The sequence below is a fragment of the Indicator indicator genome, chromosome 11, assembly GCF_027791375.1.
Source record: "Indicator indicator isolate 239-I01 chromosome 11, UM_Iind_1.1, whole genome shotgun sequence".
NCBI lineage: Eukaryota > Metazoa > Chordata > Aves > Piciformes > Indicatoridae > Indicator > Indicator indicator.
In genome coordinates this window covers 23,924,471-23,938,500 of record NC_072020.1, presented here as the reverse complement: position 1 = coordinate 23,938,500, position 14,030 = coordinate 23,924,471, and the positions used below count along the sequence as shown (strand labels likewise).

The 14,030-nt window shown below is 36.0% G+C and overlaps 1 protein-coding gene across 2 annotated transcripts in view; it reads left to right on the top strand.

Moving 5' to 3' along the window:
- Positions 1–833: 833 nt before the first annotated feature.
- The window catches only part of SNX13 (sorting nexin 13), a 41,010-nt gene continuing 27,813 nt past the window's right edge, over positions 834–14,030 (top strand). For both annotated transcript variants that reach the window (XM_054384736.1, XM_054384735.1), the window contains exons 1-5: positions 834–885; positions 6,031–6,133; positions 11,058–11,147; positions 11,541–11,662; positions 13,850–13,971. In XM_054384736.1, coding sequence (XP_054240711.1) covers positions 11,070–11,147; positions 11,541–11,662; positions 13,850–13,971 — 322 coding nt within the window. In that variant the 5' untranslated portion in view covers positions 834–885; positions 6,031–6,133; positions 11,058–11,069. The remainder of the gene's footprint in view (positions 886–6,030; positions 6,134–11,057; positions 11,148–11,540; positions 11,663–13,849; positions 13,972–14,030) is intronic.

Below are 14,030 nucleotides of genomic sequence, written 5' to 3'. Positions count from 1 at the left end.
GGACTTCCCAAACAACCTTTGTCTTCCTTTAGTCTGGAAGTATCAGTCCTGCCTGCTAAGCCAGATCTCTTCTAGGAACATGAATAATACCTGCATGAAGAAAATACTAATCTGGGAATCTGGGTATTCTGTTTTTTAAATTTCCTGATTTTTAAAACAGAATCGTAATAAGATACTTCAAACAATTGTATGAATTTGTTAGAGGTAGTAATCAGTTTAAGTTTCCCTGTCTTGTATTTAAAGGAAAGACTAATAGTAAACTTGCACCAAATAGTTGGTGCATCTGTTGACCCATTTGTGACTTGACTGGAGAAAGGGACACTTTTTAGGTCTTGCAGCTGCCTTGATCTAGGGAAAAAGCAGTGGTGCTTGGTTGTGGAAAGTGATATGTTTAATTGGGTTGTATTAATTTCTTCCTGTTCTGTTGTGAAGCCTGTGTTTGTCTTGGAAGCAGTGGATGATTTCATAAAGAGAAAAATAAATGGAACTCAAGAAACAGAGGTGCACAAAATAAGAATGGAGAAGAAAAAGAAATGAACCATTAAAGGGTTATAGTTACACCTGAAGTGAAACATCAGTGAAAAATGCTCTAATGTTGGCTAAACTGGACTGTTGGCCCACACTGATAGTAACATGCTTTTAAAAAAGAAAGCAAAACTGTTATTAGTTAACATATATCAGGCTTTGTAGAAACTACAAATACTGTTTTAGAGACTTGAAATTATGTGAATATTGTATTAATGATTACTTTTCTCTGTGTTCTTGTTTACAGACCAGTCTTTCCATATGGGGATGGGGAAGTCTTGGCCTTGTGCTTTTTCTAGTAACTTTTGGACCCTTCGCTATATTTTATTTTGCGTTTTATATCCTCTGCTTTGTGGGTGGGTAAGTATGCTACTTAGTGTTTTGTATAATTTACTGGGAAAGTAAATTCTCAATGTGTATTTTAGCAAATAGCATGCTCTGAAAAATCTGAAGTGAATTCTATGTGATAAATATTCCCACATTTGAGCAGCTCTGTTTCTGTACTCTTTAGCACCGTCATTATAGTGCGTATTATATCACCTGCTTTGTAACCATTAAGGCTTTTATTTTTTAATGCCAGGTCCAAATGTATTAGTGAGGTATTCTTTCTTCCTCTGTCTCAACACTAATCTGCAGGACAGTAACTTTTCTAGGTTTTCCAAAGACATGCTTGAGTTCTAGCAGGGTGGTTGGACTGTTCTTGTTTTCCTTCCCCTGAAACACTCTTTTTACATTCTTACTGAATATAGTACAGAATGTAAGTATATTCATGTATGTCACATCAAGAAGTGTAATAGTTTAGTGGCTGGAATTAAAGCTGCCATACTTGGGGTTTCAGATATATTATACTTAGAATTCTGTCTCTGAAAGTAGTTAGTCTAAAGAGAAAGGAATTAGTTAAAATAAGGGCAACTTAAGTAAATGCTTTTGTGTTGTAAGTCTTGATTCATGTATGATCAGCTTATTTTGCTGTCTGTTTGTCCAGGGCAAAAGACTCAAGTGTTCATCCAAAGGGCAAGAGTTCTTTCATTTACTGTTACCGCTTCCTTAGTATTTGTAGTATGAAAGCCAGTGTGGGATATAATCATTTCTTAAAAGATTATCCCTCCTTCTTGCCCAATTTCAGTTGCTTGGCATTTCCAAGCTAAACAGTCAAAGCAGTCTCTCATGGAGTATCTGAAGTCAGATGCACTCTCACCCTCATTTCTAAATCAGCTCTACTTTGGTTCATTTTTGTGGTTAGTCAGTGAATACTGATATTCTTAAAGATATGCTACCCCAAGATGGATTTATCTGTAAAAGCAGAATCAGTATCTATCTCCCTATTGCATGTTCACTTCTGTAGATAGAGGTGAAGTCTCAGCCCTTCCAGTGAGTCTTTACTTCATTACTTCAACATACACAACCGTTTTTTTACACTGTTAATCTTTTTTGGAGTGTCATACCTACTCTTAAGTTTTAGCATTCAGCATGCAGAACTGTGAGTGCTAACTAGGTAAAATAGGTTTATATCTAAATTATTGTTGCTGCTTTTTATTTTTGAATCAATTCCCATGAAGTTAGGCAAAATACTTGGTCATCTTTCCTCTAGAAGCAAATTAAATGAAAAAGTTATTTCAAAACATTATGATTAGCAATTACATATTATAATGTCACTTATCTAAATTTATAAAACCTCATTTTGGTTTATGATTGTAATAGTGTGCTTAATACTTACTGTACTGTTATCTGGAGTAAAGTAACAATTTTGGACATGAATTTTTATGGAGGAATTTCATGTTGAAACTTGAGTTCTTATGCCATTTATCACACAGTCTTCTAACGTTTCTAGTGGCTCAAAAATAGTGGCCTGTATCAATAGTTTGACTTGTGCTATCTGGGATTCCAATTCTGTTCCATTTTTTGCAGTTCAAGCAAAAGAAAATGTTGAATTGTAGCTGGTTGCATTCTTAGTATTGACCTAAGCATTTAAATTGTATGCCAGTGAGTTGTGAAGGAAAACAATGGTGGTACCAGAGTTGTAGCAACATAATCAGTCTGTTTATACAGTTTCACTTCTTCTGTTATGTGCTATCTAGTTCCTTCTGGTTTAGTCTTAAATATGTGTTTGCACAAATAGCTTGTGGTTGTTCTATTGTTTGTGTACACCAGAAGGATCCTAAACCCATTTGTATATATCAGCGAAAGCTTCAAGTCAAAAGTTCTGTTTCATCTCTTTTCAACACTGATTTATAAATTGTTAGGTGTTTTGGATTTTAGTACATCAGTGTGGTAGCTGGTAACTCAGGCACCTAGCTGAGCTCTTTCTTTGGCCTCCTGCTGTTCATAGATAGATATTGTTTCTTTAACCTGTGCAGCCAAGACTATTACAAGGTGTTAATGAAGTTTTTTGCCTTTGTCAGGTATTGGTGCAAACCCCTTAACCTGAGTGCTGAGCCTCTCTTTTACTATCTGCCTTTGCTTTGTACTGTGAATAGTTTCTTACATTGCTGTCTCTTCTTCCCTCTTTCAATCCTAAGTAAAATAAAAATTGTGTATTGTGGCTATACCAACAGCGTTTGGCTTCTGATATGAGAACTGAAATTTCTTGCCTCATCAGTTGCTTTATCATTTAAAGGAATTTGCTGTGTCATCAAAAAACATAATTATCAATACTTAATCACATCCCTAGTGACTGGCTGCCTACATTGATGATTCTAATTGCTGACTAAATAGGGAAGCTGCTTTTTGACTTTCACAAAGCATTCAGCTGAGGCTGTGACTTTTCAGACTTGAGGGAAAACTGACAAATCTGTAGTCTCCGTGTTTCTGTCTTACACCTTTGTTCTATGTGGTGGGTTGGAACCATTGTTAATCTGTCCCTGTGGAAGGTGGTCTTCCAATAATCTCTGGAAAAACTTAATAACAAAAATTTAAGTAAAATACAGCAGAAAAAGGAAGAAATTGTATTTATTTGGATGACACAAAAGTGATTTCTCATTTACTGTATTGAATATCCTCTTGATGAATTAAGTGTTTACACTAGAAGTTTCTGGTTAGCTAGCAGGTACTGAATCCTTCTCTAATGTACATGAGATTTTAAATTAGAGAATAAAATCTAATTATTTCTGCTGGAAAGGCAGAAAACTCCTGGCATTTCCAGTTCAAAAACAAAGAATGCTTAAAAGCATCTAAAAGGATGACCATGTATTTAAACTATATTGGTAGCATATTAGTATTTTGAACGAGTCATTACCTTTAAGAGTGTCATAACATTTGAGATAAAACAGATGTATAATTATAGCTACTATTTCTAAGGGTTCAATCCTTTTGAATAAAAGAGATGCCTGTCTCTTTTCCTTGCCTCCCCCAAAGTAGCTGATACATGTTGGAAATAAAAACTGATTAGGAAAACAAAAGGCATTTTGGGTATGCTGCTGCTTAAGACTGAATTTTCTAATAGAAAAGTGATAGATAATAAAAAGAAAACATGAGATTTCCTGCTTAACAAAAACAACAACCCAACAAAAATGGCCCCCTCAAAAAAACCCCTGAAACACCCAAACAAAATATCCTCCACATAAACCAAAATGTCAATTAACTTTTAAATGGAATGAAACTAATACTGAGATTTTTCTAAGCAAGTTTTTGTCCTTGAACTGAATTATTATGATGCCACTAGAACCATTGGTGTTAAGCTACTGGGAAGTATCTGGAGCAGCAGGGTGTTTAGACCTACTTTTATCTTTTATTCTCGTATGTAGAAAGTCCAGATAAAGACGACTGTAACTGAATCAGAGTATTGAATGAAACTTCCTTCTGCATTATCAAATTACCATTAACTTTGAGTATATATTTAATTTTTTTCTATCCTGGAGTTGTTCAGGTGTAAATGACCACTTCCCTGGTTTGAATTGCTGATCTTTTCGAGTGCTTAAAAAGAACGCTTCCTAGTTTGGGAATTAAGACCTTCAAATGCCATATTTTACCCTGGTTAGGAATTTTTCTCTAATCATATAAGTAAAAATATTGTATACCAATAATGTATCATTTCAGCATGGTTCAAGTCTGGAATAACTCTGTGAGTTCCTCTGGTCACAAATGTTGGTCAGCTGGCTTGTAACTGTAATGCTTTGAAATTTGGCTAAGAAGTGATGCTTGTTTAGCCATAGTCGGAGCAACATAAGTGTGTTGTTTTTTTTTTTTTTAATGCTTTACTTTTCAAAGGCTACATACTTTGCTTATGGTACAATTGTCACAGCCTTTAGCTTTTCACCCATTTTTTAGTAAAACCAGCTTTATATTCATGTGGGTTTGTGCCCTAGTGTCATGAGCTGCAAATTGTTGCTGTTGTAGCAGCAGACTGGGGTTTTTGTTATAAATAATAATAAAATGAACTCCTGTCCTGCTTAACTATAAGCCATAATTTTAATACCATTGTGGAATTATGAAGGAAAAAATCAAAGAATTTCTGATCTGACATACTTTTAAAATAAATTGTCTAAGAGTGCATTTGTTTAGGTTTTGTATGCTGAATTAATTAAAGGCAAAATAAAAGAAGCCAAAAAACTGTCCAAACCAACAACACAGCCTTACAAACTGCTAAAAACCCAACGCCTTGTGTTTGACTTGAGTTATCCTGTAGATCTTTTCATCGGTTTCATAGAAATTTTTGGTCTGGAAGGGCCCTCTAGAGATTGAGTCCAATCCCCCTGCCAGAGCAAGATCACCAAGGGCAGGTCAGACAGGAAGGAATGTATACAGGTGGGTTTTTGAAAGTCTTCAGAAAAGGAGACTCCATTAGGGAGGCTGTTCCAGCATTCTGCCACCCTCACCATAAAGAAGTTTCTCCATATGTTGAGGTGTTCCAGCTTGTACCTATTGTTCCTTGTCCTATCACTGGGCACCACCTGAAAGCAACCATTGCCTTCATCCTGACACCCATGTCTTGGATATTTATAGACATTAGTAAGATCCCCTCTCAGCCTTCTCTTGCAACTAAACAGCCCCTGTCTCTGTCTTTCTTCATAGGAGAGATCTTCAAGTCCCCCAATCATCCTTGTAGCTATTTGTTTCTTCCTGTTCTGTGTTTTTGTGATTTCAGCTACAATGCAGTGACGTGAACGTATTGCTGAGGAATTTGTCTTCACTATGTTGAAGTGAAAGAATCTTTGTGTAAATACATGCAGAGCAGATAATGCTTGTGCCTGTCTTTCTGTGCATTAATGTTTGTGAGCATAGGTAGTGTGCCATCACGGGTCCTTCTCATGCAGGAGGCTGTGTAGTGTAGGGTGTGCTGCATGGATCTGTGTGATAAGAATATATAAAGTTTGATTATCTGAAACTGGAAAATATCATACTTAGTATTGTGAAGTTATTTTGAGTGACAAGCTACACTGTGAAAGAGCACTGTATTAGTAAACAGTGAGAATTGTCATATATTGTCATAACTTTCTGTGAAATATTTTCAAGGTGGGGGGAGCAAATGGCTGATGTTGTAGCAGGTCTCTCTTTTTTTAATTTCAGGGGGTTTGTGGTTACTCTTTTATTTGGAAAAAGCAACTCGGAAAAGTATCTTGAGCAGTGTGAACATTCATTTCTTCCTTGTACATCAGTTGGGATCCCAAAGGTAAGGAGAGTTTATTAGTCTTAACTTCTAGATCAGATTTTATAATTATAAAAACCCAGGATGTCACAAATAATCTAAGAATTGTACCTATTTCCCAAAGTAAAAGAGCATGGGTTTGTGTTTCAATTTTCCCTTTTTGAAACACAAGTTTTTAAACATTTATGGAAAGTTTGTTTCAAGTATTGTTTCTGGCTTTATTATGATAAATGAGTAATGTGTAATTGGCTAGTATTACCTGTGAGGGGATCAGTGAACACTACTTGTGTGTTGGGGTTTTTTTTGGTGGGAGAAGTAGCTCCTTCTAACTTTATCTTGTAAGATTGTCATGACAGCATAGGATTCTTCCGTCACTGAATCTGTAGTCTCTCCAGGTTTGAGTCTTTTGATTGTTTGTGGTTAGGAAGATGCTTGTTTGACTAAGAAGTAATTATGTCTTGACTTACAGTGCTTCGGGAATGTAGAAGTTACCTTTGTCTACCTTTAAGACCAAGGAAAAGTCATGGGGATGCTTAGGTGTAGAACAGCAATGGGATCCTCTTTTCAACTCTTTTTCTGAATTCTAAACAGACATTTTGGTTGATTGACTTAAATTCAGGTTTCCTAAGTGGATAAATCTGTATGTGTTTAGTACAGAATAAATTCCTAATAGCTGATACGTGTTCATAGAATTCCTGGTTTATGAACCAATATATCTTGGCAGCTCAGAAGTTTAGATATATATCTGTCTAATCCATTTGCACTCATCAGACTAGAGAAAACACTTTATCCAAAGATTGCTAGTTATGTTATAACTACTTTCACAACTGTTTTGACTGAAACATCCTGCCCTGTCTTAACTGTCAGGTCACTACACTTCATGTTGTCTGTGAAGGGGAGGAGGGGGAACTGTTCAGCTTTCTTACCAGTACCACATAGACATTTATTTTGTGACTCAGCAGTATGGTTTCTAATGGCAGAACTTATTTTGTGACTGGTTCATAGTTCAGTTGGTAAGTGGCCTTTTCACTTCAGTTTTGCGATCCATTGAGATAGATTTGGAACTTAAATATATTCTAAACCATACAGCAATGTTACTGATCCAAATGAAAAATAGGAAGTTCAGGGCTGAAAAAGGGCAAGTCAGCAGTCAGCTAATGATTCTGTTCTTTTAATGAAACCTCATTTTAGGAGATTAAGGTTCTTGCTGCTATATAGACTTTAGTCTGTATATTATATGGGTGGTAGTGTCTCACGCTTTGAGAGCTGACTTAAGTTTTTCTATCTTTTAAAATTTCCTCTGTATTTCTGAAAGATATTTTTTACTGATACCTTTTTTAATGTTGCTCTTTGACATGAGTAAATATGTATGCTCTGGTTGCTTTGTAAAGGAGTAAAATTTTTTGTGTAATCCTTGCAAATTCAGTAGTTTGACTTCTGATTTGAGTCTGGGTTATTCACATGTCACTTCTCAAATGTCCTTTCTTGACTAATCTTTGGATTTATGTTTTGTAGTACAAAGGTATTTATTTTTAGCTGGTTTACCAAATGCTTTTTGAAGTTGTTCTTCATCTCAAATCTGTTTGTATTCTGCAAAGTGTATTATAATTATTTTTCCCGCATTGTATTAAAATAGCATTAGCTAGTTTTGGTTTTGATTAGGACTTAAAGGTCAGCCAATGTGTGGTGCTTGGAATTCCTGTTTGCCATTTCTGATAACTTGCCATTATTAGAAAGTCTCTTTTTTTTTAACTTGAAATTGTTTTCATGGCCTGAAATGGTCTTGAACAACTGATGTTTCAAATGGCTAGTGTATAGGTTATGCTTCTTCCATGGACCAAGTGCAAACTGAGCTCACCTTAGTGTGAAGTTACTTCGTGATGCTGTATTTTGAGAAACAGTCTGATGTGATACAGTTTTTATGAGAAGCTCTTTTCCCCAGAGGCAGACTTTTATTGATTGCTTTGAGGGTTTCTTGTTATTTGGCATTTTTTTTTTTTAGGCTAAGATGAATTCAGAGGCTTGATTTTGAAGAAATTGATTATAATTCAGAATGCCAAATATGTGGTTGGAAATAATGTGTAGAAGTTACTAGCTGAAGGTACAACAGAGGATTTGGTACTGATATGTTTCTTTGGTTGCTGCTTATTAGTGAGTGCCTCACATTAAGGAGAACTAGTTATGCACTTGATGGAAGATTATACACCTTTCTGCAGTTCTTTTTTTCTTGCTTGCAGAAATGCAGGAGGCTAAAAATTAGGGTAAGACTTGCTTTTCTTTTTGCAAGTCCATTTTTTTTAATGTAACTTTTATGTCAGGAATGTATTTGATGATGCCATAATGTACTGGCTCTAACCAATACACAATTGTTTGCAGGCTTATATTAAAATAATATTGAAGGAAAGGCAAATGTAGAGCCTTCTGAACTGGTAAATTGGAATACTATTTTCAATAAAATGATAGATTCAGTCTAACGTTACCAGAAGTGTGGAATGTTTGGTTATTATCATAATTGATGTTTCTTATTCTGCATTCAAAAGGCAAGGAGCTTCTGTGGGCTGGGTACAATATCACCAAACTACTATCAGGTAGCAGTGATAACAATTTAGGTGTGCTAGCTGTGTATTTGACCCCTAACTAGTCTCGAAAGCTATTTTTGAGTCAGTTGTTCACATGCAATGTTACAGATTTGATGCAGATGTGTAAATATCCTATGTCTTGTTCATTCATGAAAAACAGGAGTATATGATTTGCTGATTGGTTGGACTTGATGATCTTGAAGGTCTCTTCCAACCTGGTTGATTCTGCGATATGGAAGTTACTAGCATAGTTTCAAAAAAGGACTTAAAAATGCCTATTACTGCAGTGAAGCAAAAGTCTGTCTACTTAGTCACTGCAGTTGTGTGCTGCTTGAGGAGCCTGGGTTTCTGTACTCTGTGCTGCCTCTCACTTTGGGGAGTATGTCCCACATTCCTCTTAAGTGCTTCCTACCTGCCTAAAATGAAGTAGGTAGGTGTCAGATTTAACAAGTGATACTCATTTTTCCTGATGAATGGTTTAATACTGGTAGAATATGTCAGACTAATATTGTGTGTGAAGTCACAGTCAAATAGGATGGTTTCTTCCTGTGAGTTGTATCTTTCCTTTAAGTCAGTCTTCTAAATGTCTGGAAAGCCAGGCTTAAAACTGGTAATGCTTTCTAAGTGAGAGCTTGGTCAGTTGTTGTAGCTACAATGAAATAAAAGCAGCTGCTCTAAATTGTAGATGTCTTCAGACATAATCAAAAGCAGATGAAATTATGCTGCATGTATGTAAACATCTTACTGGAGGAAAAAGAACATGAAAGAATGGTCCAACCTCTTTGGCACTGTTTGGAGCAGGAGATTGGATAAAGTGACTTCTGAAGTCCAGACCAAAACCTGAATCATAGGAGCTGATGTAAATTCATATTTTTACCAATTAACCTTACCTCAGGTATTCTCTCTGTGACCCTCGCTCTTTTTTTTTCCTTTTTTTTCTTTTTCTGGCTGCTCTTTTCTTTGCTGCTTTTTCTTCTGTATTTTTCAGATGTGGTTTTGTGCATGCAGTCCTAAAACTTCAAAACTCAGTTTTAAAAATTTTTGTTGGGCAGTTTGAATTATGTTGTGCTTAATATGTAATAATTGCATTCAGTATTAGTTTGGTGTTTCAGACACTGTCAACACAAAAATACTTCGCAAATTCATTGGTATATAGCTAGAATATTGTTTGAATAGGAGTCAACTTTATTCATTAATATCAAAGTAGCATTGAGCAATTCCCTTGTCCTGAAAGTTAGAATAATTACAGATTTCGCAACAAAATACTTTCATGGTGTGATACAGAGCTGAGTAGTAGGAGGAATGTTTTCTGACCTCAGGGATTTCACTTGTGGTTTGAATGACAGTTAAGGACAATCATGTAGAATAACAAACACTGGACATATGCTTTATAATCTTTTTCATTTATGTTTTTTAGCAGTTCTTCTATGTTGCCAATACAATCTTAACTTTCTCCATCAAGGATTAAAATAACTTGTTTTTTAATTTTTTTTTAACAATAGTGTGGGTTCTTATTTCTATGAAAAAGAAAGGGTTTATTGCAGATTTCATTTTAAGTTCATAGAAAGACATTGTAGTAGTTCACTCAGAGAAGCACTGATAAAGCGTGTTCTTTGTGGTGTCACTTTCCAAAAGTCAGCTCTCATGAAGTCATTCTTGGAGTTAATCGCTTTGAGTTGCAAGTCCTTCTATAAAATAATTTAGCCCCTCACCAATTAGCTTTTAAAGACTAATCTGTCAAGCAGCGATGAGACCAACAGTAATTTCTCTTCTGGTGCATACAATAAAGTGAGATGGTTAAAGAAATTGATAGAAACAAGTAGCCAACATAACTGCCTGAGGTGGTGCAGAAAGTTCATAATCCAGTGTAGAACTAGGGTCTTGCCTACAAACTATCTGGTGCTGCTGTTGCGTCCTCTCTCTCTCCTTTTATAAGTATTTGAGTATTATTTCCTTCTATTCTAGTATTTTAGCAAACTTGCTACTTTACAGTAAGCAAGAAGTAGGTTTCCAGGTTGCTTCTTCACCATTATTCACCACATAGTGAAAAACACAGATAGTACTGTTGCCCACAGAGGTGGTAGATGTTCCATTGTTAACATTGTAGGTCAGGCTGGATGGAAGTCTGAGCAACCTAACCTAGTTGAAGATGTCCCTGCTCACTGCAGGAGATTGGATTAGATAGATAATTTTAAATGGTCCTTTCCTGCCAAAACCACTCTATGATGCTGTGATTATATCTTGTCTACTGTAGTAATAGGGAACAAGTTGTATGAAGATACTACTGGCAATATACATAGCATAATCATTAGAACTGATTTTTAATTATAGTTAAATGCTGCAAAGTTACATTTCCTAATCTTTTGAAGTGCATAGAAGAAATGAAACGTGAAGCCAGACCTATTAAGATTGACAGAAGGCTGACGGGTGCAAATATCATTGATGAGCCTTTGCAACAGGTGAGTTCTAACCAGGACTATTAAACCTAGATTTCTTTTTGCAAGTATTGACTGTAATATCTTTCTAATGGAGAGACAAATAGAAGTTGAGAAACTTTCATCGTATTTGAGAATGGTAAGTGAAAAAACATTGAGGATGGGTGAGAATTTTGGGCAATATTTGAGTCTGGTTTGTGTGTATTGTAGTTCTCCACAGGAATGGATACAAACAAAAAGAGGTGTCAGTAAGTGAGTTGTATTGCTTCACTCACCATTTCATGATGGTAGGGGAGTATGGTTCACTATGTTAACCTTTTAAGAAGACTGCTGTTGTGTTATGGGATATGAAAAGCTATTTTATATTTTGTCTTTTGTTCATTAGTGCATCTCTTAATTTTTCCTTTCCAATTTCAGGTAATCCAGTTTTCCCTGAGAGACTATGTGCAGTATTGGTATTACACACTAAGCGATGATGAATCATTTCTTCTGGAAATCAGACAGGCTCTTCAGTATGCACTTGTTCAGTTTTCTGCCAGGTAAGATTGTTTGTATTTGCACTAGTACACTGTCTAAGCAGGTGGACAAATATCTTCATGGATTGGGTAGTAGTAGATAAACGTTTCAGTGCATTTTACAGAGAGAACACGTCAAACATTAAAACGTGATGGAAGCACTACAGTCTTTTGCTGATTCCTTAAGGAATGAGCAGAGATGATGTTTATATTCCGTGGTCTTTTGCAACATGGCCTCTTAAAAATTTAGGTGAATGTCTAAGATTACCTGATAGCTTTGTTTTCCAGCAACTTCAGCACTGAGTTGCATGAATCATCACCTTTTTACATGCAAGTTTGCTTCATATAAACTGTAAGGCTGTTCCCAAGTCAAGTCTTGAAAGCCAAGCTGGTATTGCTTTTCAATATGTAAGAACAGTGAGAATTTTGAAAGGAGTGGAAATCTGGGGAACAAAATATGTCACATATGTAAATCTTTCTTTAAAATAGGGTTGATTCAAAACAAATGGTCAATTTGCTAATTGTTGGATGTGTTTTTTTTCTGCTGTTGTTTAATCAAGTGGCAGGAAGTTGGGGAACTTGTTTAGGGAATTACTTATCTTCTCTAGTATGGCTGATTTCCCAGCCCAGGTACTGCATAGCTTTGTATCCATCTATTACCATAAGTGATCATTTCAGTTATTCATCTCACCATGCTGACTGCTGCTTCAGAGGTAGTTGTGGATCACCTAAACATAATAAAATTGTTAGCAATTTTGAGGTGCTATGCCCTGTTGACTTTAAAAGATCAAAGATGGAGAGCTAGGTAGGAAAAAAATCACAATAAAATCTTACTGATTGTGAAATAATGGAAATAGTAATCCTGTATTTACATGAAGTAGGTCTGGCAGCCGAACTTCAGTAGTTTTGTCTATTTGGTGAAATTACTTCATTGAGCAATATCATGCACTGGGTTTATGTCAAAGCAGGTCAAGTTATAGTAATTTTTTTTTCCTACAGTACTGCAGCTCTTCAAACATAGCCATCACTCCTGTGTGCTTTTGTGGTGCTCTGTACAAATCAGGTTGTTTTGACAGGGCTGTAGCTGCTGTTGTTGTTAAGGAAGAGTGATCCAGTGTATTAGTAATGACTGTAGTTGGTTATAGCTTTAGCAGTCTTAGATTAGTACCATCATCTCTGATTTCGTATACTCCGTGAGACTGTGAAGAGAATGAATCGTGGGGTTTTGGGTTTTCTTCTGGTGTTGCACTTCTGGATGTGTGATGTAAGGCTGCCATCTAGTGGGTTTGTATCATTTGTTGGTTGTGCAGAAGGATCTTGATTATTGATGTTTTTTTTTTTTAACTACTCGGAGACAGCTCTGCTTCTTATTTCTGCACCAGATTTTGCAACTCTCTCCCACAGTTCCTTGTCCCTTTCCCTCTCTTTGAGGGAAGAAAAAGCAGGTGAGGGAACAAACACAAAAAGGTGAAGCATTATAGAGGGATTCTGCTATTACCAAGTAGATACCAGAGAGAGTTCAGGTAATGGAATACTTAGTGCCAAGTAAAACCATCACTACCATATAATTTAGTTTAAGCCTATAATGTCCAAGTGCCTTTTCAGTTGGGCTAGTGAGGTGTGGACATCATAAGAATGTCTCTGCCTATTTTTCATACTGCTAAGGAAATAGTTTTATGCAAATCTAGCAGTGACTATTGTATTGCTGGAGATACACAGTAATTATCTCTCATAGAAGCTGTGGAATCAATTGTTGGTAATATTAGTTCACTGGTAGTTCCATTTGAAATGTGTTTTCTGACTCTTGCATACGCTGCAAATTCAGAGGAAAATTGTTTTGGTTTAGTGCCTTCCAAAACAGCAGAATGTATCTCTGAGGAAGACTTGGGGGAGTCATTTAGTTTTAGGTTGTAGACTGCTTATATCAGGATTTTTCACAGATATTTGACAATGTCATGAATCAGAACACTATTCCAGATACTAATGTTGACTTCAAAGTAATTCAAGCATTCATATTAATGTGGTCTGAAAGTAGTGTTTTACAACATCAGATTTCTTGAGTGGATAGGCAGTTAGGAGACTGATTTCTTTGCTTTCCTATGGTTATCATCAATATGGTTCTTGTCAGGGAAGAAGGGGAAGTAGAAATGAGTTACTGTTTTTGTGCTCAGGATAGAGTAATTAATTTTCATGAATGTCCTCTTCTGATAGGTCTAAGGAAACAGACTGGCAGCCTTATTTCACTACACGACTTGTTGATGACTTCGGCACTCATCTTCGAGTTTTCAGAAAAGCTCAGCAAAGAATAGCAGAGAAAGGTGATCAAATGAAAGGTAATAATATGGTGGTTTTTTGATCTGAGTCCAAGTAAAAAGTATCTTATGTATGTGAA